General features: G+C 36.6%; 1 protein-coding gene across 1 annotated transcript; it reads left to right on the forward strand.

Annotated features, from left to right (window-relative positions):
* The first annotated feature begins 2,308 nt into the window (after window positions 1–2,308).
* LOC145241963 (uncharacterized) lies at window positions 2,309–21,989 on the forward strand. The gene is made up of 2 exons (XM_080104831.1): window positions 2,309–2,418; window positions 19,865–21,989. Exon 2 carries the CDS (start codon window positions 20,491–20,493, stop codon window positions 21,793–21,795), a length of 1,305 nt encoding a protein of 434 aa, XP_079960957.1. The 5' UTR covers window positions 2,309–2,418; window positions 19,865–20,490; the 3' UTR covers window positions 21,796–21,989.
* Window positions 21,990–27,180: the final 5,191 nt, after the last annotated feature.

A 27,180-nucleotide genomic window follows, 5' to 3' on the forward strand; every position in this document is an offset into this window, starting at 1 on the left:
CTGGGAAAAATATTGAAACAGTCCCATCACTAGTAAATACCCTCGCCAAACCTGACAAGCAGCAAAATCTCACCCCTATACAGTAGAGATTCACAGATGCCAGAAAGCCTTCTACTCTAATAGTGTTTTCCTCAAAACTGCTAGACTTTGGAATTCCCTTCCGGGTTCCTGCTTCCCCGACTGTACTGACATGCAAAAGTTCAAGTGTAATGTAAACAGACGTCTTGCTACTCAACTCCCTACATAGTATTTCTGCAATTTATGTCCTTGATAGTAGCCCCCTGACTCTCTCTCTCTCTCTCTCTCTCTATATATATATATATATATATATATATATATATATATAAATAAGGGAGTAGTCACCAACAATGTGTATTTTTTAACATTATTTTATTATTCCGTGTCTTGGTTTTTCATTGAGAATTATGTTTGGATCATTGTAGTAATGTTTTTAAGTCATTGAAATCGTTTCATTTGTGAATTATTCCATGGATTTCAGCCTTTTGGATTATTTTGAGCCATCTTCCAATTACATGATTTCCTTGGATTTTACTTGTGCGAATGGAAATTCAATTAACTTTCTTGGATTTATGTTTTTGATTTTACCATCATTGGATAATTTACCTTTCACCAGACTATCCAATTCACGTGTAATCACCTTTTTCTTCACCATATTCCCTCTGCTTCACTTTTTGTTATCAAGTAAGATCTTTGACTTACTTGCAGTTTCATCAAATACTTTTGTATGCAAAATCTGATCCCGCATTTTGCTAATTCCTACCCTCTGATGAGAAGGAAAGTATTTCTTCGAAACTCCGCGAATTAAGGAATATCCACTTATTAAGTGTTTCTTTTTCAGATTAAATATGTTTTTAACTCTTTTTCAAGGTGTTTTTAACATGTTTTATTAACTATTTGCTCTTATATATGAATAAAAACGGTTGCATGATTTTACCATAAACAATTGTTGGATTCAATGTTGTAATTAATACGTAAGTGTTTAAATACAGTACTTATCTGGTAGTTAAATGCTTTAGTTTCGATTTTAGCTGATAACACCAAGTCATATTTAAAAAAAAAACTTTTGAAATCACTGCTATATATTGGGTACAATATAATAATCAATAGAGAATTGGCTCTATAATAATAAATACGAAATCTGCATCAATTAAAATATCAAATTTAAGCATATTTTACATAATTTTTGGAATATGACATCCTCATTCCATGATGAGTAACATACATCAGATTTTTCTGTTTTATTTTTTTTAATTAAGTTGATTTCTTAAAATGAACTGACAAAAACAAAAACTGATATCTTTTTTTCTCGGATTGCTTCTTTTTGGAATTAACTCTTTACTCCACCGATTATATAAAAATGCAAAAATTTAAATGTAATGTGAGCAAACAGCTGGCTGTACAACTTCTCATTTGAAATACTTCCCACTTGTTAATTTTGTCTCAAATCACAGTAACCTTTTTTATGTTTCAGTGGCAATATGCCTTGTTTGGGGTTGAATAAAGTTAAGAAAAAAAAGAAAAAAAAAGAAAGAAAACTAAAAGAAAAGTAAAATAGAAAATGTCTCATTATGGAAATAGAATGAAGGATTTCTTTTCAAATGACACTGGACGGAATGGAGGAGGGTCAGACTTGCTATTTGCTTTTTCCATTAAACACTTGAACTGGTCGTGCTAGCTAATTTTTGTGTGATAGGACAGATGCATATTTATTTATATACAAATAAATGCACATTGGCTTTTATTATAGAGAGGAGACTCCTTAGAATTCTTAGTCGGATGGTTAAAGAGACAAGTGCACTTAATTTATGCAATTTTTTTTTTTTTTTTTTTGCCACAGCTTGTGATGAGAGATTTAATTTTTAATAAATTATTTTGGGTGCAGCGAATGATTGATTTTTCTTTTAAAAACAAAAACAAAAAAGAGAAGGGAATCAGAAAATACGACAATTAAACTTTTTTCCCCCCATATTTTAAAACCACTATATCGAGTGAAAACGTTGTACACTAAAAGTGATGACGTCATTCGTTTGCTGAAGAATGTTTTTTTTTTCTTTTTGAGAAAAAAGGGGAGAAAACTCTGTTATGACGTTTTGGTCTTTTATTAAAATTGCACTCTACGACTTTTATTTGATTAATTTAATCTTTTTTTATTTCCATAGCCTTAAACCAAAGTTTTAAGTAAAATTATGTTTGTCGTTTAGGGGGGAGAAGATCACACACACAAAAAAAGGGCTATTATATATAAAATGGCAAATTGATGTATTTGTTTGTTGTTGTTGTTGTGGTCGAACTTGTGTGTGTGTGTGTGTTTGGTTTCACCGATAAAACGGAAGTATTAAGTCGTCAAAGTTAAGTAGATGCAAAAAAGAAATCAACAATAGAATCTTTTTTTTTATGGTAAGAAATTGTTTATTTACATTTTTTTTCTTTCATTTTATTTACACAGTGAAATAATCTACGCGCAGTATATTTATAATTTATTTCAATGTCGCTCTTAATTTTACTGGGAAGTGTGTTTTTATTCGGAGTTTTCGACGAAACGAGAGTCCCCCCCCTCCTTCTCTCTCTCTCTCTCTCCAGCGATTTTTTTTCTTCATCCGAATATTTTTTTCTAAAAAAAAAATTAATTCAATTTTCATCCTAAATCTAAAATAAAGCATTAATTTATCGATATTTATATATTATATATATACACATACATATGTATGCATGTACACTACATGTAATAAGATTCGGACGGTCAAGTGCGACGATTTCATTAAAGATGGACACAATCTGTTTTCATTTTATTTCTTTCTTCATTCATCGTTTTCGCAAGCAAAAGACATTAATATTAAACACGTCTTTCGCTCGTTATAGCAGAGTAGAGAACTGTACTCTCTCAGGTATGGGGTTGTGGGGATTTGTTTATCACTTTGATGCCGACGGATCCCGGTGACGGACAATTTTTAGTGTCCCTCCAGAAAGCCATTCTTAATACGAGGAGGGGGAGAATGTTTTGTAACTATTCTGGACTTTCAACTAACAAGTTAATAAATCAATACTTATGTAGAATACGGACCGTGCTGAAATAATAACGTTATAATTTAGAAAACCATTCTTAACATAGGGAGGAGAGAGTGTTTTGTAAGTATTCTGTACTTCCACCCAACAGTTTAATAAATTGGACTCACGGACCGTGCTGAAATAATAACATTTAGTTAGAAACCTATTCTTAACATAGGCAAGGGAGGGTGTTCTGTAATTGTTCTGTACTTTCACCTAACAATTTGATAAATTGATACTCATGCAGAATACGGACCGTGCTGAAATAATAACGTTATTTAGAAAGCCATTCTTAACACGGGGAGGGGAGAATGTTTTGTAGCTATTCTGTATTTTCACCTAACAATTTAATAAATTGATACTTATGCAGAATACGGACTGTGCTGAAATAATAACGTTATTATTTAGAAAGCCATTCTTAACATGGGAAAGGGAGCATGTTCTGTAACTATTCTGCACTTTCATCTAACAATTTGATAAACAAAGGATACCTTAAAAGTTGAAATCAATTTGAAAATACGTATATATATATATATTGTATATAAAAATCGCACAGTACCTTCTCTACATAAGCCCCCCCCTCCCCTTATTTTGAGAACGATGGATTCTCCATTTTGGGATTGATTTATGTTGGATTATTCGGACTTTTATTTTCATCTTGATGGCTATATGCATGGCGTTTTGACCGATGTAATTCGCCAATCTTCTTCAGGTGCAAAACATACTAACTTCTACAAAATTTGAATCGACCTTTTTAAAAAAAACAAAAACAAACTCTAAACTAAATTTTAGGTTTAATTTGGTAAAATCATTTTAGTTCGGTTCAAATCCTGTAGAAGCACAAAAATAAATGATAGTCATAAATATTACTACACATTGAAGCAATGTTGGATTTAAGCCTCAAAATTCATCCTACTTGCCTGTGTTTTTTCAGAATAGCCAACAAAACGAAAATAGTAAAAAAAATAAATAAATACACTGGATGAGTAGACACACCTTCAAACGAGCAGACAGGAGTATGGAACTGGTAGGCGAGTGAAGGTGTAGGCGATTACTGAGCAGTAAAACCACCGGTCTTGACGCAAGATGCTTGAAGATCTTCGGATTACCAATTCACCTTCTGGCTCTTAAGAATGCGCTGCGTTCTTTTCCACAGCATGAGTAGTGATGACCAAATTTCTGATGTTAACTGATGACTTGATTAGCTTTAACGAAAATGGCATATTCTGTTTTAATTTATTTACATTTGCTTGATCTAACAGATATCCTCCTCCCCCCAAGTTCATATGAAATTTGGGAAAATAACGTAGAAAAGAATGTGCTGCTGGTTACACTCTGGAATAATAGAGACATGTGTACATGAGTGTGACATGAGTTACATGAAAGATATAAGTACAATACTATCTCCCTCACCCATCGCGAGTTTTTTGTGGGCATGACAAAATTTTTGTACGAAGTCCATTCTAACTATTTACACTGTACAATTACTCGTGAATTTCACGAGTGTTGAAGGGTACGTCGGCTACACAACCTGCTACCTGGTTCAGCTTCTACGATACCAGAGGCATTGTGCGATGGCAGTTGGCATAAAGCCATCAGGGACATCTTAGGGGCGGTACATACGGTGGAATCACGTGTCTGTAGAGGAGCTGTATGTGTGGCATCTGCATTTGTTGGTGTAGCCGCCCACATGGTAGGCTCAACGTGCGTCGGCTCTGCCGTATATGCAGGGTCTCCAGCTGTCGGTGGGGTCGCGTGTGCAGCTCTCTCAGGTGATAGATGTGGGCTTGTTGGTGCATCAAAACACTTTTCTTCCCCATCTGATGCTTGTTCAGGGCCTTTTGCTGGAACATCATTGGCAGGTGTTTCTGATCTGCTTGAGTGGGTGGCAGCCTCCCTGATGATGGGGCTGAAGGCCTCAATGACATCTTCATGCGAGGCTTTTTTGAAGGTGGTGAATTTACGGTTTCGCAGAGTTAGTCTCCCAGAGCCATCAATCTTCATGACATATTGGTGGGACTGCCTGACCTCTACGATGGTGCCTGTTCTTTCCCAGCACTTCGGATGATTGCCTAGACATGATCCCCGACACAAAGATGAAACAATGATCGAGTGTGTTCGCTCCATTTTTCATGCTCTCACAAGTATCACTTTGTGAGAGCCTTTTCCCTGTTGAAAAGGGTTTCTGTCCATGTCGGATGCAGGTAGTAGCGACCGATGGGGATAGGATCCTGAATAGGTCTTCCAAAGACTATGAGGGCCAGGGATGCCTTAATCTCTGGGTCGATTGAATTCCGATAGACGAGCATGGCGCACTGGAACTTGTCTATGTCAATGGACCTACTTGCAGAAGTGTTTGACAGTCTCTACACCTATCTCAGCTCTGCAGTTGGCATGAGAGTTGGCGAGTGAGGTGAGGCGATGGTGCACTACCCACGAGCGAAGGAATTCTTGCGTCTTCCCAGCTGTGAACTGGGCCCCTCCATTTGAGGTTAACTCTTCAGGTACTCCGAAAGTCGCAAAGACTTCTCTGAGGCGCCTGACAAGGCTATCTGCACCATTTTCTCCTCCAAACACTATTGGCCAATTAGAGTACCTGTCAATGATTACTATGTAATCGTGGTTGTTATATGTAAAATAGTCACAGTTGATCTTCTGGAAAAGATACTTGGGGGGGGATCCGAATCAGATAGTGGCTGCATGGCATTCAATTTAGCAGTCTTGTGGCAGCTAGTGCACTGATCCCTGATGCGCTGGATGTCAGTGCCGATGTTTGGCTAGTAGACAGAATCAGCTGCCTGGGCACACATACCACTGACTCCCTGGTGGGCTGCATGCAAAGCTTCCAGAATCTGCAGGCGCAGTGCCGTAGGAACGATGGCATGGTTGACTGTTAATACCACACTGTCTAGATTGTACAAGCTACTAGAGATGCGATGGTACGGGTGCAATGCAGCTTCCATCTGTCTGCTGTCTGATGGAAAGCCTTCACAGATGAGCTGCTGTAGCTCCTGGAAGTCTGGGTCAGAGGACGTAGCTTCCTGCAGCATGTTCCATGTAACAATATTAATAACAGTGTACAGTGTCCTGGACATTTATGCCAAAGTGGAGGCATCTTCTGCGATATCCACCGGCTCTTCCAGCTTGTAATTAGTGATCGGTGAAGCTGCGTCCGCACCAAAGTTGCGTTTCCCAGAAATGTGGATGATCTTGAATCTATAGGCAAGAGTTTTCTCCTTTAGGTTGAGCAGGCAGCAATTATTGATCTCCGTGAGGGAATGGTCGTTGAGGAGCCCAACCAGCAGCTTGTGGTCAGTAGCCACTATCAGATCCTGGTACCCTAGCATGTAATACCGAGTTTGATGCAGGGTGTAGACAACTGCATGGGCCTCTCCTTCGATGGGCACATAACGTGACTCTGCGGCATATAAGGCGGTATGGCTGAAAGAGGCGGACTCCTTCCTTGATCTCTTTGATGGTCTTGGTTTTGGATTCTTCAAACATCTGAGTTCTGTTGTCCACTGGAACTTATTTGATGGCTTCAGCAGATGGCAGAAGGGTTACATCCACTTGGCTATGGAGAATGCATATGCTGCTTGGTTGACCAGTCCAAACCAGACCCTGGCACCAGTGATGCCCCCAGGCTTAGGAAAATTCTAGATGGAATCCAGGAACTTTTCTGACTGTGTGATGTTGGTGGGAGTAATATTGAGGCCAGTGAAAGTAACTGTATCTTGCGCAAACTGAAACTTCTTTGGGTTTAGTGTGATGCCATTTCTGGCACACAGGTCCAGCCACTCACAGGCCTGGAGGAATGCTTCCCAATCGAGTCGGATGCTGCTGGTTACACTCTGGAACAATAGAGACGAGGAGTGAAAGTGAGCGTGACATGATTAACATGATGAATATAAGTACAATACTATCTATATAAGTTACTCTTGTACCTACATTGATAAGTTTTTGTGTTTTAACTTATTTTAAAGTGTTTTTTTTTACATAAAAATAAAAGTAGTGTAAAAGTTCTAAAATGTATTTCACTCTCGATGCACTCCTCTGCCTGTACAAGAGTCAAATACGACCTAAGATGGAGTACTATTGCCACATCTGGGGTGGAGCCCTTAAAAACACCTTTCTTGCCTTGCCACGGTACAAAATCATCTTCAAAATTTAGTGACCTTTTTGCCTCCCTACTCCCTCTTTCTCACAGAAGAGACTTTGCGAGTCGATTTCTGCTCTATAGATACTATGTTCGACTCGGCTCGAATCTCTGGTCCTTTCCATAAAACGTTCACAATAAATACTCACCTAGCTAAAACAACTACCCACAGCTTTCCTCATTTCCGATCTGTGCCCAAAACTAAACAAAAATTCCATGAACAAAGTTTCTTTCCTAGAACTGTCTGCCTGTAGAATGCAATACTGTTTGTCTGCTTCCTGGCTGACTATAATATGTTTATCTTCAAGTTTAATATAAATAAATTCCTATAAAAACATCCATTCAGATAAGCTAACCCTACCCACATTTCACCGTGACTGTTTTTTTCTCAATATCTACCTTAAATTTAGTCATTATCTTTGAGTAGCCTCTGGACCTTTACAAGTGGTGACCCTCCAAGTAAAAAAAAAAAAAAAAAAATTCTTGATCCTCAATAATTGCTCAAAATTCGAAAATTATACAAAATGCTGGTAGAAACCTTTCCAATAAATGTAACCGATTGAGTGAAAATATGATGTTCTACCATTATTTCATTTTTTAGTAAAAAAACACTTTAAAATAAGTTAAAGTACAAAAAACTTATCCAGGTAGATAGAAAAGTACCTTGTCCTTGGTTTCAAGACACATTTATGCCATTCTCGAAATGTCATAACTATTTGGGGGTAATAATATCTAGCAATCTCAGATTTGATTACCACTTGTATTGTATATTCAATAGGGTTAATAAGAAGTTTTATGTGTTGCACATCCTGAGCTACCAAATTCGTCACGAACAGCATTTGCTGACTAGAATTTACAAGGCAATGATTCGTCTCCACTTGGAATGCAGGTCCCTAGTGTTGGCAAGGTGTTCTCTGATTCTCTTGGACGTCTACAGCATCATGCCATCAGATTTATACTATATATTTCCTGCCGCGACCCTGTTTCCTCTGGATTATATGATCTGCTTGAATTAGATCTGCTGTCTACTCATCAAAATGTAACAGTTGCTTCTGCCGCTTACAGATTATTTTATGGTTCTTGCCCCACCACAATGCTTAAATACCGGCCTGTGCTGCGGCAGAATAGAACAAACCTGTGACAATATACATTCACATGAGGTTATCTGCAAAACCGAACTGGTGTTTATTCAGAGATGTACCGGCAATCTCCTTTCACATTGTGTTCTGCAGTCCTGAACATGCTGCCTCAGAATTGTGTGAATGAACATGTATCACATTTTTGGAGTTTTTTTATTGGTTAACAATCATGATATTCCTAAGTTGTGTGCATTGCCTAATTAGCTTAGTAGCCTCTGTCTATTGCTAATAGTTTTATGACTATGGCTTAATAAAGGAAAAAACAAAAGTAAATTAGCTGGCCTTTGGTAACAGTTATTTGTTTATATTTTTTCACCCCTTTTTGCTTTGTTGTAAAATAAGATTTCTTTTAGAAATGAATCACCACTTATCAAGGCCCAGAGGCCACTCGAGGATAAGGGTTAATGAGTGTACAGTAGTCAATGGGAAAATGTCGTAGTAGTAGTGAAAATTTGGTAAAATTGGATTACTTAAGGGGATTGCTCATCAAGAACTTGTTTACGTTGGACTTGAAGATGACCATATTGTAGTCAGTTGGAAAGCAGGCAAACGGAACAGAGTTCCACCTGTTTTTCATGGAATCTATGTTTAGGTTTCGGCACAGCTAGTCATATTAGAATGTTCACATCAACGATGCAATAACAACAGAGTGTCCGACTACTCATTTTGAATGTTATTTACAAATGTTTCTTAGTTCTAAATCACAGTCTTCTGTAGGTTGAAGGTTCAATCCTTATTAAAGGCAATAATAATTGAGCATAAATGGAGATTTCTATCTGGTCATCGTAGCAATACATGTACCTGTGTATTAACTGAATAGATCAGTTCTAAATTCCATAAAAATTCTGATGTTCAAAAAAAAAAAAATGCGCCCAAAAAAGGTTGGAGTTTACATTGGATGAAATGTTGTGAAAATGATATCCAAATCCAAAATATCAATTTTGTTTAAATCGAGTTTTGAATGAATTATTTCCAACAATGAAAATTGCAAAATGTTTTGTGTCGTTCAAAAAGTTAATTAACTAATAATAGTTTACTAGTGGGACCTGTGGAAACTCCACAAGGGATTCATTCATATGTAATTGATATTAATGTTGGCATTCTGTAGATGTTCAGAGTAAATGGAGATACTCTGATATTATTGTAGCTCTTTTGTTAAAACTGCAAAAGTATTTATCCAAGTTGGCAGGGACACTCGGCATAGCTCGGTCGTGAAATATGCTTAAATATGATATTTTAATTCTTGCAGATTTCATATATATTATTATAGAGTTAATATTTTATCGATTTTTATATATTATAAAGTTGTGATTTCAAAAATAAAAAATATATATCCATATGACTTGGGTGTATCAGCTTGAATCAAAACTGAAACCTAAACTTATTTAAATGTATATATCTATAATATAAAGCTGAATGTGTGTGTGTGTCTAGTCACGAATAGGCCCCTATATGGTTGACTATTTTAAAAAACTGATTACTTATAATGATAGAAGATGTATCGAGACACAGGAATCGGTATGTTTGATCTGGCAGAACCGTTGTTTTATTAAAATTGTGGGGTCTGCATTCGCGCCTGGTCCACAAAGTGTGGAAATAAAAAGTTAAAAAATTAAAAAAAAGCGTTTACAAGTGTTTTTGATATAGATGTATATAATAATACTTTGATAAGTATGTTTTAACTTAAATAAGGATGGTATAATAAAATTGTGGGGTCTGCGTTCGCGCATGGCCTCCATGGAATGGAAATAGGCACAAACTTTAATAAAAACTTTTCATATCTATCTGCGTAAGTATACTTTGATAATTATGTTTCAGTTTGAAGAAATATGGTATAATAAAATTATGGGATATTCGTTCGCACTTGACCTCCATAGAATGGAAATATGTCACAAAGTTTAACAAGGTTTTTTAATATAGATCCACAGAATATTGTGATAAGTGTTTCAGTGTGAACAGGTATGGTATAATAAATTATGGGGTTTATCTATTTTAGTTTTACTTTCATCATATTTTGCTTTGGTTTTGATACCCCCAAATTCGAAGCTATCTCTTTACAACCTTTCTTTTTCATAACCTATGATACTTTCATAAATCAGAGTCCATTTTCTGTAGGCTGTTTTTGAACCCAGTCAACGATGGGTACTTTTGCTAGTATATATATAAACTTGAGTTCCTCCATCTATAATTGAAACCAAAACCAAAATTTATGAAGAATTCTTGGTAAAATTATTTATAAAAATAAATAGATGACTTTAGTGCCATCAGCTATAATTGAAACTGTCACCAAAACTTATGAAGAATTCTTAGTAAAATTATAAAACATAAATGACTTAAGTGCCATTAAGTATAACCAAAACCAAAACTTATGAAGAATTTTTGATAAAATTATTTATTACAAGAAATGGAAGTCCATAACAATTAAACAACAGTCACTCAGATGTAAGCATGACACAGAAAATAAAAAATATGCACGCTATCTTATTAATATATAGATTTTTTTGTAAATATTTTATTTTAATGTAAATAAAAAGAAGCTTCTTCGAAATAAAAACGAAAATAAAAAATTGGAATATTTAATTCCAATTAAAACTAATGGTATGCACTAATTGTCATGTCGAAATTAGTAAAATATCCAAAAATTCTGAAAAATGATATAGCAGACAATCATTAATAAAAAATATTTTGAAAAAAAATGTAAGTTATACTTAAATAATAAACAATATAAAAAGGAGAGGTAACTGCAGTCTGTCTTGTTACATTTCAAAAATAATGGCATATGACTGAATCGTGAAAGTACATATTTTAAGTAATAATACAATAATATATATATGTGTGAATGTGTGTGTATGTGAGGACACTTCTAAACCTATATACTCAACAAATTTTGATCTGGAGATTTGAAATTTGGTATATAGGATATTCAGATATGTAAAAACATTTTAATAGGTTTTCATCCACACAAAAGGGCTGCTAAGAGATCCAAATTGAAAAATTTGGTATGTGACGTCATCAAATTTTTGTCTGTTGTCAACTGGTTCACGAATGCGCATGCATGAATCGTTTACATGACAGCTTCCTTATGTTAGACATAAGTAGGTTTGAAAACACTTTTTAAAGAACGGGCAAGCTAGCCTACTGGTTATCTCAACTTGAGTATTTTTTTTTTTTTTATACTTACAAGAAGTGAATGGTTTAGAAAAAACATAATACTCGCATACACATGTCTTGGTTTCTGTACAAATTAAAATATAATATTTATGCGTAATTTACGAGCAGGCAACGCCGGGCAACCTGCTAGTATTTAACATGACAGTTAAGTAGATAACATTGGTTTAAGTTGAAATTTACATAAAACTTAGATAACATTGGTTTTTAATGAAAATTCAATTTTGTGACTTTTCGATTTCAATAAAGCGCCTTTGAAAATTTCTTAATTTTTGTTTTTAAATCAAATAAACATTCAGTACTTGTGAAGATTGGAGATTTTTTAAAGAACGCATTTCATGTGAAAACATTATTTCATACTTTCATGTCATGTCGAAATTATATATTATGTTTTATTTTTATTTTTGGAATTATGAAGCCACATTTCAAATGCGACTTCATAATTGGTGTTTTCATTTTTTGCGGGCTGTTATCCTCATGTTTCACCACATTTCGGCCAACTCATCCTCTGGTGGTTAACCGCAACGGGATAGGAATGCTGAGTTTTATAATTGTATCCTCAATAATTACTGCCTTCCATAGTTGTTGTCGTCTCACCACGTTTTGGCCAACTAATTCTCTGATTGTAGGCTTGAAACCGCTATCTTCAGACAATGCGTGTCTGGAATCATAGAGATTCAACACTTCTATCCACTGCGCCATGGGCCCTGAAAGATGATCAAAATTGGATTTTATGGTCTTATAAATTCAAGTTAGTGTTCTTCTCTGGTCGTCAATTGTCAGGTCTGTTAACCACCTGAAAAAGGCCAGAGGATGAGTTGGCTGAAACATGGCAACATATCAAAAGCCGTAAATGACAAAGTTCTCTCTGATTCTCTCTCCTCTGATCTTGAGCGCGTGGTACAGTAGGGGAAGAGGTGGCTGGTTACTTTTAATGCATCTAAAACCAAGCTCCTATCTTTACATCATCAATGCTCTGATCCCCATCTGGCATCAATTGAAATGGATGGTTCTTGTCTTGGGGAGGCTCCATGTTTTGACAAACTTCTGGGTTTGATCTTTACCCCTGATTTGGAATGGAACACGTACATCAAGTCTGTGCCCAGGTTGTTGGGAAAATAGTGGGATCCTTCTACCGCTCCAGAAGATATCTCACTACTGATACAATTCTCTATCTGTATAAAAGCCAAGTACATCCAAGGATGGAGTACTGCTGTCACATCTGGGCTGGAGCTGCTAAAACAGCCTATCCTGCCTTGACAGAGTACAAAATAGACTTTGTGGCTTAGTGGGGAGTGCCCTTTTCTCTACCCTGCAACCTCTCTCCCACAGAAGAGACATTGCAAGCCTGTCTTTGTTTTATCGTTATTTCCATGGCAAGTGCTCATTCGAGCTCCAATCTCTGGTCCCCCTCACCAATCTTTCATGATAAACACCCATCTAGCTGAAACTACTGTCAATAATTTTCCCCACTCTTTATCTGTGCTTAAATCCAAACGTAATTAAAATGTAGATTCCATGAACAAAGTTTCTTTCTTAGCAGTGCACGCCTGTGGAACTCTTTTTCATTTGCCTGTTTCCCATCTGCCTACAAGCTACAACTTGGATATCTTCAAGTCTAACATAAACAAATTCCTGATGAACCGTCCCCTTAAGTAAGACACTTTATCAAATCTCTAATACTAACGATTACTATGATATTATCCCATTGATTACTGTACACACAATAACCCTTATCCCTGTGTGGCTTCCGGGCCTTGATAAGTGGTGACCTCCATGTAAAAAAACAAAAACAAAAAAAAACATGGTGGAACAACAACAACTATGAAGATGAGGATGACAATCCACAAAAAATGAATACACTAATGTCGAAATTAGTATAAATTCAAAAAAATGATGAAACATGATCCAAGTAAAAAGTATGCTAGATGTATTCTTTTTAACAAAAGAATCATCCACAATTGCATTATGAGATTTTGTGATTAAATATGGCGGACTGTTAATTTAAGTCAATGGAAATGAGTCAGTTTTTCATGCAGAATTAGTTGCACAACTCTTCCACATTAAAACATACGATAAAATTTGATAATTCGATAAATTCTATTTTTACTGAATCATTTTTCATAATTTTTGGAATTTATACTAATTTTGACGTGACACATAAGCAGAGTTGCAGAGTCAGATTGTAAAAGTAAGACTCCGACTCCTAGAATTCATAGGATGCTGACTCCGACTCCGACTCCGACTCTTGACTCCTTGATCCCTATGTGAAAATCTATTCTGCAGATCCATATACCAGCCTCCCACACCTATTCAGCAAGCATTTTATAAATACTTTTCACATATATTATTTTTACGTTTAACATTCACTTGTATGATAAATATACTCACATATACACTCTATCAACTTTATAGAATGAGTTAAGATAACAAAGGGTTAAAAAATTTACAATTAAATTTTATTATACTATCAGTTCAAAAGGGAATACAATATTTAGCGATACAGAAACCGCTTTAAGTCATGGCATTTCGAAGCCAAATGCTTCTTATCAGAAGAGGGGAGTAAAGACACATTATACAAACAATTTTTTTAAAAGATAAGATTGCCTTTTTTTTTTTTTTTTTTTTTTTTTTACACAGTGATCACCACTTATCAAGGCCCGGAAGCCACTCAGGGATAAGGGTTATTGCAAGTACATGAAGTGTTTAATTAGGGGGGCGGTTCATTAGGAATTTGTTAACATTAGACTTGAAGACATCCAAGTTGTAGTCCGGAGGGAAGCAGGCAGATGGAACAGAGTTCCACAGGCGTGCAGTTCTAAGAAAGAAGCTTTGTTCATGAAATCCGCGTTTGGATTTAGGCACAGATATAGAGTGGGGGAAATTTTTCACAGTGGATTCAGCTAGACGGGTGTTTTTCGTGAAAGATTGGCGAGGGGGGACCAGGGATTGGAGTGCAGACGAGCACCTGCCATGAAAATAACGATAAAACAAGGATAGGCTCGCAACGTCTCTTCTGTGGGAGAGGGGTTGCAGGTTAGAGAAAAGGGCATCCCCCACTAAACCACGAAGTCTATTTTGTACTCTGTCAAGGCATGATAGGCTGTTTTTGGCAGCTCCTGCCCAGATATGGCAACAGTATTCCATCCTTGGCCGTACTTAGGTTTTATATAGATAGAGAATTGCATCAGTAGTGAGATATCTTCTGGAGCGGTAGAAGGATCCCACCATCTTTTCAGCGACCTTGGCAACAGACTTGATGTACGTGTTCCACTTCAGACCAGGAGTAAAGGTCAAACCCAGAAGCTTGTCAAAACACGGGGCCTCACCCAGACGAGAGCCATCCATCACAATTGATGCCAGCTGGGGATCAGAGCGTTGATGATGCAAGGACAGGAGTTTGGTTTTGGATGCATTAAAGGTAACCAGCCACATCTTCCCCCACTGAACCACGCGCTCGAGATCAGAGGAGAGAGAATCAGAGAGAACTTCGTCATTTACAGCCTTTGATGTGTTGCCGTAGATGGTCGTGTCATCAGCATAGATGTCAACGAATGATTTAAGTATGTGTTTAGGGAGGTCATTGATGTAGATCAGGAAGAGAGTTGGGCCCAGGATTGACCCCTGAGGGACTCCAGCATTTATATTGCAGGCCTCCGATTTTTGTCCATCTACCACTACTCTTATGAGCCTATCGGAGAGAAATGATTTAATGATTGAGAAAACATTTCCAGTTATACCGTAGCTGGAAATCTTGTGAAGTAGACCCTTATGCCATACTTTGTCAAAGGCCTTTGATATGTCAAGAGCAATTGCCCTAGAAAGGAAGCCTTTGTCAAGAGATTCACTAATCCTGTGAGATATAACCGTCAGCACATCTGCGGGAGATCTTGCAGAGCGGAAACCATATTGTGTGTCACTAAGAAGGTTATTCCTGCTGAGGTAGTTGACTATTTCTCTATTTAATATTGATTCCAGCAACTTACTCATAACACAGAGAAGACTTATTGGTCTGTACTGAGAGGGAGATGACTTATCACCTGAATTCTTAAATACAGGGCAAACCGATGAGGTCTTCCAGGGGGTCGGAAAGCACTTCTTCTTAAGGCAGCGCTTAAATAGTTTCGTAAGTATGGGAGCAAGTTCTGGTTGAAGCTATTTTAACACTATAATTGGAATGCCATCAGGGCCAGTTGCTTTACTGGAATCTAGGTTTTTTATTAGCTTGGCGACCTCATGCACGGATATTTGTATGTTACCTAGCTTGTTCTGTGTTATAGGAGGAAATATGGGGAGTTGATGGCCTTCGTCGCATAGGGTAGAATTAGCTGCAAAGTTCTTTGCAAATAGTTTGGCTTTGTCTGACGCTGACGAGATAACCTCTGGTCCATTGATAATGGTTGGGATAGAACGCACACTTCTGTTCAGGATCCTATTCGTTATTTGCCAAAACTGGTGGGAACCAAGCCGCTGATCAGCTACCTTGGATTTAACAGACTGGGCATATAGCTCTCTTGCATTTTTTATTACTTTTTTACAGTGGTTGCTGGCAGTCCTGAAAGCAGCTTTAGTCTCAGTGCATCTATTACGTTGGTAGCTATGGAAAAAGTGATTTCTGTGCGCGATAGCAGCAGCACATTCTGGGGAGAACCATGGCTGGCTGTTAGGTTTTTGTTGGAATTTTTTAGATGGTATGAATTGGTCTATGCCTACAATTAACCATTCGGTCAGATCTGATACTATAGAGGACACTTCCTTTTTAAACATGGAGTGCAGAGGTAAATCAGATATGAATGTACGGAAGCTATCCCAGTCAGCCATAGAGTATCGGTATACAGTACAGTGGAGGGGTACGTCTGATGGCTTCTTACATTTCGTTTTTATCTTAACTGATACGACGGAGTGGTCGGAGGATCCTAGAGGAGAATGAACGGTACATGAACATAGCTCAGGGGAAGTTGAGAGAAAAAGGTCTCGGAAGCTTGCATATTGATCGGGTGTATCGGGCACACGGGTGGGTTCGCGAAAAATCTGAGTGAGGTCATAAGCAATGGCAAAATCATGACAAAACCCCCCCTCATCATCTGTCTTATTTGAATGGGTCAACCATTCCACGTTATGGACGTTGAAGTCACCACAGATGTGGATGTTAGCCGAGGGATGTGAAGACAGTATGTGGTCTATTTTCTCAGATATGCTCTTAAAGATAGTAACTCCGCTGTTGTGGGGCCTATAGAGGGCAAATATAAATGCAGTGGTGTTAGCAAGTGCAACCCTGAAGCACATATAGGGTAAATTAGGATCTTCTCTAGAGATATCCCTGCCACATGGGAAGCCATCCTTAATGTAGGCACATATTCCATGCCCATGGCGATCTTGGGAGTCAGATTTAGCTGTTAAATTGGAGTATCCATTAATTATGAACTCATCTAGGGAAGTGGTCGGCCCTATTCCAGTTTCACATAGAAATAATACGTCCAGTTTCGTCTCCTGTAATTGGGTTTCAACCTCTGGAAGGTTGGAACGTAGACCCCTGATATTGGAGAAGGAGACCTGGTAGTAGGGGTCTACGCTGGAAGATGGGGTTCTAGGTTTCATCGAGTTTTTATTCTGGAGATATTTCATGTTGAGGTTTTGGGATTTGTGGAATAGGTCGGCATACTTGATTAGAGTAGTACAGAGAGGGAAAGTAAGAGAGAAAAAGACAGGAAAATTTTTTTTTTATTTGTAGCATAAAGAGGATCAAAGGAAAAACTGGAAAAAGCTATAAAAGGCTATAATAGCATTGGTTGCTTCTTATTGATTTAGCTTTTTTTTTTTTTTTTTTTTTTTTTGATACAATTGTAATTCCGGATCGATCCCAGACTAATCCAATTGCCAAATTCCATTTGATTCAGGAACTGGATAACTTTTGGATTGTGATCTCACTCAAAGACAGAATTTTCATTGATCCTGCATCACAACCAAAACAAAAACAGCTGTCCAGACAGGATTTGCAGTGATCCGATGGATTGAAATATCTTGATAAAGTAGAAGCATTACAGTACAAAATATGATATATCTCCAAAAATAACATGAACAAATCCACTGGATAAGGTGGGCAAAGCTAGGGCTGTAACCCTTGATATATTCCAAGGCCTTTGACTAAGTCTGACACAAAGATCTGCTAATTAAAATTAGATAAAACAGTGTAACTGGACGCATACTAAATATAATTAGATCCTTCTTAGACAATAGGACCATCCAAGTTGTCATTGATCGACGTACATCCAAAAAGCATAACATTAATGTGAGAGTGCCTCAGGGGTTGATCCTTGGACCACTATTATTACTGATATTCATTAACGACCTCTCTGATAATATTGTGTCTGAGATGGGTATATTAGTTGATGATACAATGCGCCATAATTTACACGATGGAAGAACGGATGTACATAAATCTAAAACAATGGCAGAATCGTTAGAAAATGACCGTAGTGGAATGGAGCCGTAAATGGATGGTAGCATTGAATGCTACTAAGATTAAGCTGCTCTCCTTTAACAATTACAAGAAGCCTGTTCAACCACCGATATCCATGACAAATAACTACTTAAGAATTCTTATTTCAATCTCCTCAGCTTAACATTCACAGGAAATATGAACTGGAGCAAATGCATTGAGGACATTATGAAATCTGCTGCGACAAAGGTGGGTTCCCTCTATCATGCTAGAAAACTACTCACACCTAAGAGTATCCTGTACCTATCCAACGCCACCATTCGCCCATGCAAAGAGTATTGTTGCCACATCTGGGCTGGTACATATACCACTAGTCTCTTTGTCTTGGATAGGGTCCAAAAAAGACTCTTCAACCTAATAGGTCCCGCTTGGTCAACTAAGCTCCAACCCCTGTCCCATCGCTGCAATGTTACATCTCTGTGCCTGTTTTACAAGTATTTTAATGGAATGTGCTCTGATGAGCTTGTTGAACTTGTGCCCCCTTGACTTATATATCCCCGACAAACCTGCTTAGCAATAAGATCACACCCTTTTACTGTTTAGGCCCCTAAATGCTAGAAAACTTTCTACTCTAATAGCTTCTTCCCTTGAATTATTAGACTTAGGAATTCCCTTCCTGTTACCTGCTTCCCTGTCTGTACTGATATGCAGAAGTTCAGATGTAATGTAAACCAACATCTTATTAATCTTGCCTAAGCATGATCCCAATTACTAGCCTCTTACGTCCAAGTGGTGATATGCCTTGTTAAGTGTGAATGTGAGTAAAAAAAAAAAAGAAACTTATAAATCATTGTTGAGACAACTTATTCTCTGTTAACTGAGGTATGGCTTTAGTCCTATGTACAGGGTAGAACGATAAAATTTTCACCCTAGAAAAGATGACACGATTTCATTTCCATTTGATAAAAACTGGTTTTCTTTTTTTTGTTGCAGACCATCTACTAGTTGGCCAGTTGTGTACAAATCCCAAGAGTGATAGGAGCCGTCTATTATGGCAGAAAGTGGCACGATGTTCAACGAGTGAGATCAGTGGTGCACTCTTGTATAACTCATGCTCTCTATCGATCCAAGTTATGACAACAGGAGCATTGCCAGCATCCTTAGAATGCATCACTGGATTGCCATAAATAAGAGGGACGTACCCAAGATGATGAAAACAAAGTTTTTGGCCATGGTTATGTTGTTTGGTGTGGTTTCAAATGAGAGCTACATTATGCCACCTCACATCTTCGAAGTCGGCTTGAAAGTCAACACCAAAGTGTACCTGGATCTGCTGAGGAGTGTGGCGATCCTCTGGTGCAATTAGGTGACCGCTGGCAGACCCTGGGTGTGGCAGTAGGACTCGGCGCCAGTCCACAAATCCAAAGAGACCCAGGGTTGGCTTCAGAAGGAGTGCTATGACTTTGTATCTTTCATTCACTGCCCCCCCCCTCTCCTCTCCCAATCTGAATCGTTTGGTCATATATCGAGAACATCATCAACATGACCAACTTTATCGTTTTACCCTATAGTTCTAGAAGGTCCACACACCTAGGCTTTGCCTTCTCCTTTTGAGAAGGAGTTAGTTTGTTACTAATTGCCTGAGATACTCCTACCAGAAAATGCCAATGAGGCTGCCCAGGTATTGTTTGCAAGACAGAGTGCTCTTCCTCTAAGGTACTGGTGCTTCAATTTCCATTTTCAACCTTTGTGTCACATCATTGTACCATAGTAGAGAGATGAGTAGGGACAAAACAAGCCTTTTATTCTGCTGTAGATAATAATGATCCACTTGTGTTGATATGCTCTCAAACATTTATTTTATTGTAAATTTCTTTTTCTTTTCTTTTTTTATAGGACCAGTTGACTGAGAAAGAATCTGAGATATTTTGATACCAGGTTTCAGGATAAAGTATCTCATCTCACAAGACATAATAATCTTTGAATAAAACAATAATTGCAGAACTATGACATCCAAATGCAACGTTTTTGTTCCTGGTCGATGAAAACCTAGAAGCTGCAAAATGTGAAAACATTTGAAATGATTCCATTCACATAAATAATGGTTGTGGCATGAACAGTGAATTAATATAATTTGATGGAATCCGTGCTGCAAACTCTCGAAACGATTTATAAATTTGACCAATTATTTAGGCATTTTGACCAATATAGCCTTATTTTAATAACTAACCCCTCAAAAAGATATTTCATAAACGAAACACATACAGACAATTAAAATAAATGTAATATTTCGTCGATTACTCATTAACACTTATGAAAACTAGAATTGATAGGCCAATCAGCTTATCAGTCTATGGACAAAGAAGCAGCCCACAAACTCACCGATCCACTGAAATTTTTGCCTAGTAACCCAATCTGTTATTGATTCTATGCAAATTGATACATCTTTTGTGATGTATTGAAATATTTATGAGCAGAGTTTTATCCAAAATTGTTTTTTTGAGAACAGAAGCCAACCAAAAATGGAGTCAGAAATAAAATTTATTGAATGTGTCATTTGTGACGAGACTTTCACGTCAAGTGATGACTTTGAATTGCACATCAAATCGCACATCAAGGACGAACCATTTAAATGTGACGAATGTTCTGAGACATTCGACAATGAAGAACTGCTTACAGCTCACCTTGAAACGCACACGGAAGAGCCATCCTTGCGGTGCAAAGTCTGCAATGAGGAGTTTACCCAAATCAATGAGTTGGTGACCCATGTGAAGACGCATATCAACAAGAAGCCGCTCTGCTGTGATATCTGCGGCAAATGTTTTCTGTCGCGCGGGAAAATGCGGCTGCATATTCGTAGTCATACTGGGGAGAAACCATTTCAATGTGACGTTTGTGGGATTGGATTTGCAGAGAATAGTAGTTTGATAAAACACAGCCGCATTCATTCGCAGGAAAAGCCGTATTGTTGCGAGGTTTGTGGCCAGCATTTTTCACGGAAGGACAAAATCACGATTCATATGCGAACCCATACAGGAGAGAAACCTTTTCAATGCGACAACTGCGGCAAAAGTTTCACGCATCGGAGCAGCTACAAATACCATATAAAAACGCATGATGAGGAGAAACCGTATCATTGCGAGATTTGCAGCAACAGTTTTGTGGATAGCAGTTACTTCAAAAAACATTTAAAGAAACATGCAGAAGGGAGAACAATGCACGACCCAAAAAGAGCGCATCTCAGAGGAAACACAAATAGCTCTGTCCGTCGGAACCCGTTAAAATGCTACGTCTGCGAAAAAGTATTCTTCGGTGAATACAACTTAATAAGGCACACAAAGACGCACGAAAACGATAAGCCGTTCGAGTGTAGTATATGTGGCAAGCGTTTCACGCAGACGAGTCAGATGTATGTGCATAAACGAATACACACTGGAGAAAAACCATTTCGATGTCACATTTGCGGACACAATTTCTCGCAACGCGGAAGCTTAAAAATCCACACAAGGGTCCATACTGGTGAACGTCCCTACTTGTGCGAAGTTTGTGGCCGGGCCTTTTCACAGGTGTCCAGTTTCAAGTCTCATGCGAACCTGCACAAGGATGAGAAACCTTTCCGCTGTGAGGTCTGCGGAAAGGGCATCTCCCAGCGCTCATACTTAGATATTCATATGCGCGTCCACACAGGGGACCTTTATCCGTGTAGCGTCTGTGGGAATCGTTTCTCGCAGAAGAGCTCCCTAAATGTTCATATGAAGATGCACTTAAGAAATAAACCATCATCGCAGTTGCAGGTCGGGTGGGGTGTGAGGGAAGGGCAAGAATAGGTACTTGTTTATATATTAAAGGACAGTCCTGCCAACACGACTGGAATATTTACACGTGACTACATTAATTTCAGAATGACGTTAACGGTTATCAGGTGACTGAGAAAACAGCATTCCGGCATATTTCTTGTGACATTTCATTTTTGCATTACTTCCCCTGTTTTCTAGATGGTGATAGATGATTTAGTGTCCCCGACGAAGCATCTTCTTATGTACTATAATATTATTTTTTATTATTAACATTTTATATGAAAATAAGTGAACAATTTTTATTTTTATTTAATAAATATTTATTTCTTGTAATTATTAACCTTTTTATGTGAAATGTGCTTAAAGTAAATAAACATACTTTTTTACAAAAAAAGTATCATTTTTACACTAAACTACTTATAATAATAATAATACAAATACTACTACTACTAATAATAATAATAATTATAATTTGTCTAATAATAATAATAATAATTTGTCTAAGAATGTGATAATTTCTTCAGTTAAAATATCTATTAGAAGATGTTTCATCGCAGATTCCAAATCAGCTACAACTGTCTAACAGGGGAAATAATTCAATAATGAATTTTCTCAAGAAATATGGAATGCCGAGAAAAACACCAAAGCTATCCAATAGTAAAACGTCAATTTATTTTTCATAAAAATCGATACATGTTTTTAACGGAGATAATACAGTATCTGTGGGAACCATTTCTCACAGAAGAGCTCCCTAAATGTTCATATGAACATGCACTTAAGAAACAAACCGTCGTCGCAGTTGCAGGTCGGGTGGAGTGTGAGGGAAGGGTAAGGAATAGGTACTTGTTTATATATTAAAGGATGGTCCTGCCAACACAACTGGAATAGTTACACGTGACTACATGACGTCAATATCTATCAGGTAATTGAGAAAAACACCAAAGTTATCCAATAGTAAAAAGCCAATTTATTTTTCATAAAAATCGATACATGTTTTTAATGGATCGAACGGAATATATTTGTATTATTTGTATTAATCAGTCTACTGTCTTCATTGCAGATAATAGTGCCACATTTCAACCAAAATAACCTTTGAATTTCTTCAGGGGCATCTTGTCAAACTCTGGCGTATGTACAAAATATCAAATTGATATGATCCCAGAAAAGGGATATATATTGTTTTTTTTTTTTTTTTTTTTTTTTTTTTTTTTTACTTACGTTCACCCCTAACAAGGCATATCGCCACTAGGATGTAAGGGGCTACTAGGGGAGCCTAGAAAGGTTTAACAAGATGTTGGCTTATGTTACATTTAAACTTCTGCATATCAGTATAATTAGTGAAACAGGTAGTAGGAAGGGAATTCCAAAATCTGGCTGTTTGAGGGCAGGAACTATTCAATAGATAAGTGATTTTGCTTCAGTTTGAATATTAAATCTGGTATGTCACAGTATGGACAAATATCATAGTCGAATTGGAGTTAGTAGTGTTACGCTTGCGCATGTTTCAATGTCTCTCTCTAATTTCTCTACCAGTCAGTATTTATGGTTCAACCAGCGAATCACAATATTGCAGGAGGAAAGACCCAGATGTTCATTATATCACAAACGAAACGTTTATTTAATCCATACTGAGCGATTGTTCTCATATTTCTAATTTTTTTTTTGAGATAAAGATTGATAATTTGTATTATTTCGACTACTGTTCTCATCTTAAGTTTTATTCTCAAAACGTTTTAGCTGATGTAATCTTCGACTTTCTTCGAGTGTATCTTGTTGTATCTGAAATTTGAACAGAATTTCGAACAGAGCTATTTGCTTAATCTATGGGATAAATAACATACTCTCGTTGCGTCGGCTATGACTGGATAGAAGTCTTAAGTAATTCGCAGTTGCATTGAGGATTGAACCTCCAACCTTCAAAAGAGTGTTGCTTAGAACTGGATTCTACTTCGTACTTTATACGTTACGCCACAGGTTGTTGCATAGATTAAGTAAAAGGATTTGTTTGAAAATCCATACCAATTCCCAAGTTAAGCAGGAAGATGATACTATTGTACTTTATACGTTACGCCACAGGTTGTTGCATAGATTAAGTAAAAGGATTTGTTTGAAAATCCATACCAATTCCCAAGTTAAGCAGGAAGATGATACTATTGTACTTTATGAACTGGATTTCTTTAAATGTCTGCTCGGGCTTGACCGGCACCTGACGCAAACCATGGGAATATGCTTAATACTGATCAAATCTTAAAAACACTAGAAAACTGAAAAAACCCCAAAAAACAACTAACCTTTATCAGATATGAATTACAATTAATATTTAAAAAATGGAAAAGCAATAACATATAAAAGCAATCATAAGTTTTATAAATAAATATTGTTTTATTTTCATTTGTTTTAAATAAGTAGAAACCCTTTTTTTTTTCAGGTGATTAAAAAAATTGTTTGGTGGAGTTAAAGATTAGGGTTAAGGTTAATTCCTCTAATCGGTAACAGTATGTTCTCCGCCCACTTTGCATTTTTTAGTTACCATTTTATATGTCCACTGAAAATGATCTTGAGGATTTATAACTTGCTCCAGTGTCTGGAATAATTTGTTCAGCATTGTTCAATTCATTGTCGTGTGGTCCATTCTTCTGATTGATTAAAATTAAAAACTATTTTTTTTTCTTCCAATTTATTAAAAGTCGTCTACTTGTTTTTTTATTCGATAACCGTGTTTATCACTTTCTAATTAACTGATCAGCTTGATCAGCGTTCATCATATTCCAGCAGTTTGCATTAGTTTCTGGCTTAGCCCTAGCAAACATTTATAAAAATCCAGTTTGTTAGATGCACCAATACCAGAAAGATTCCAGCGTTCAACAAAATATACTTAAAGAAGGTCAGGTGTAACCTTGACTGAAATGTTGTAAAAATAACCTTCCAGATGAGAACAAAAGTATTAATGATCGAAATAATATAGATTGTTCTCATTCTATCAGCCATAAAAGTCTCAAGTAATTCTTAATTAGTATCACCCGTAGCGAAGATTGAACCCTTAACCCCAAATGACTATCAGAACTGATTATTCATGGATGAGTCACATGATGGATAAGGTGCTAAGAAGCGTTCAGTTGTAAGTGATAGTCCTTTAGTGGTTGGACAAGATAAATTGCCTCGCACTCTCCGTCGATTAAAGAAAGTGTTTGGTTTGGTACAGATTCCAGACAAAACGTACTTGAAAAATTTTGGTGTTTACATTGGCTGAAATGTTGCGAAATGGAATTCAAGATGAGAATAATCAAAATCATCCAATTATCATTCCTCATCTCAAAAAATCCAAAACAGAATCAGTAAAAGTTACTCTTAGTTTTGGTCAGGTGCTTCAATGTAACTGTGTGTGTGTGTGTGTGTGTGTGTGTATATATATATATATATATATATATATATATATATATATAGTAGTAAGTTATGAAAATATGTATGGATATTAAGCTACAAAGAATATTTCTTGTTGAATTCTCACGAGAATGAAATGCGGAATATTCTGTGTAGCTTAATTGCCATACATATTTTCATAACTTTCTACCTACCTATGTATTGAGCACTGTTGAAGTAAATACTTAAAAATTTACGCATGAAATTATATCTTTGTATATTAATTTGTGAATAAATGAAGTAATCATATATATGTATATATATATATATATATATATATATATATATATATATATATATATATGAAATTATATTATAAGCTCTATTTCCTTTTCGGTTTTATTGAGCTTTTACATCTGGCTGAGTTTATTTTACTTATAATTATTAACTCTTTAATATTTATAATATATTTTAAGTTTACCATTTTGATTACCTTGGTAAACTTATTGTAATTTTTATTCTTATATATATATATATATATCAATCATAATTTAGGAATTTAAAATTTGTGATTTGAAAAAGTTAAATTTACAAAATCACAAATTTTAAATTCCTAAATTATTATTTATTTGCCCTATCTTGTATATTGGGTAATTTTATATAAAATATTACAGCCAATAATATTTTGTAAGACCGATAATCACTGGATTTGCACACCAGTAGATTTATTGTATTCTGAATAAATTATATACACTTAACCAAAACAGCAAACTAAACAACTTCCTTAAAACAACAAAAATAATAAAAAGCAAACGCCAACCCAAAAACCTAAAACGCATTCTTACCTCATCCAAACTCAATCAAGACGCAACAAAAGGAGTCACAAAATGCAATAAACAACGATGTGGAGTCTGCAACATAATATTAGAGGGAAACACATACACATTTACGAACCCCATACAAACATTCAAAATTAAAAAAAACCTAGATTGCACCTCAAAAAACGTGATCTATGTACTAAAATGTCCAGCATGCGATAAATCCTACATAGGCGCTACAAAAAACCTTAGTAATAGAGTAGCCCTACACCGATCCAACATCAAAATTGCGGAAAATAGACACCTGCATGTATCACAACATATACACACTTGCAGTGGAGGCAGATTCGAGATAATGCCCATCTTCCAAACTGACAACTACTTCTACTTGCTAACACAAGAAAAAAATTTCATAGCAAAGTTTAACCCCGCCTTAAACATCTCTCCATAATTATATACATAAATAGGCAAAACACAAAATACACTTACACACATGCATGCTTGGGTAGGTGTGCACCCTCACACACGAAACAACAAAAAAAGCACAATAAGGCACACACACACTTTCGCAAGTGCGCGCGCCCATACCCAGTGCAGTACCATTTCTCTTAACAAACAACTAGAAATTAAACGTATGTATGTGTATGTACGCGCGTGTATATGTGTGTGTGTGGGTGTGCACATATGATTGTGTATGCGTGTGTGTATATATATATATATATATCATCTGTTGTCTATGCTACATCTTGTTTGTGTGTATACGTGCACTTATGTTTGGGTGACCGAATCCATGTATGCATATGTGCTTGGATTAGAAAGGAAACTTCAACCAATATATACATAAGGTGGGATGTATGAATATGTATGTGTATGTGTGATTGTGAGTGCATGTGCCCATATATATATATGGGTGGATGAGTGTATACACATCCGTATGTATGTGTGTGTATATATGTATACATATGTATGCACATGTATGAGTGGGTAAATGTGTTCGTGTGGATATGGATATACGCGTATGTGTGAGCCCCTGCATATGTCTGTGTGTGTGTATGTGTATGTGCCTACATAGTATGTGGATGTTTGTGAGTGTATATGCACATACATATATGTGTGTACATATATGTGTGTATGTGCGTGTATGTGTGTGTATATATATCTTCTCCTACCTATACTCCATCTTACTTGTGTGTGTGTGGGTGCGTGTACGTATGTCTGAATGATTAAGCGCATATAT

Source organism: Euprymna scolopes, chromosome 21 (genome assembly GCF_053919585.1).
Source record: "Euprymna scolopes isolate OS-2025 chromosome 21, ASM5391958v1, whole genome shotgun sequence".
Lineage (NCBI taxonomy): Eukaryota > Metazoa > Mollusca > Cephalopoda > Sepiida > Sepiolidae > Euprymna > Euprymna scolopes.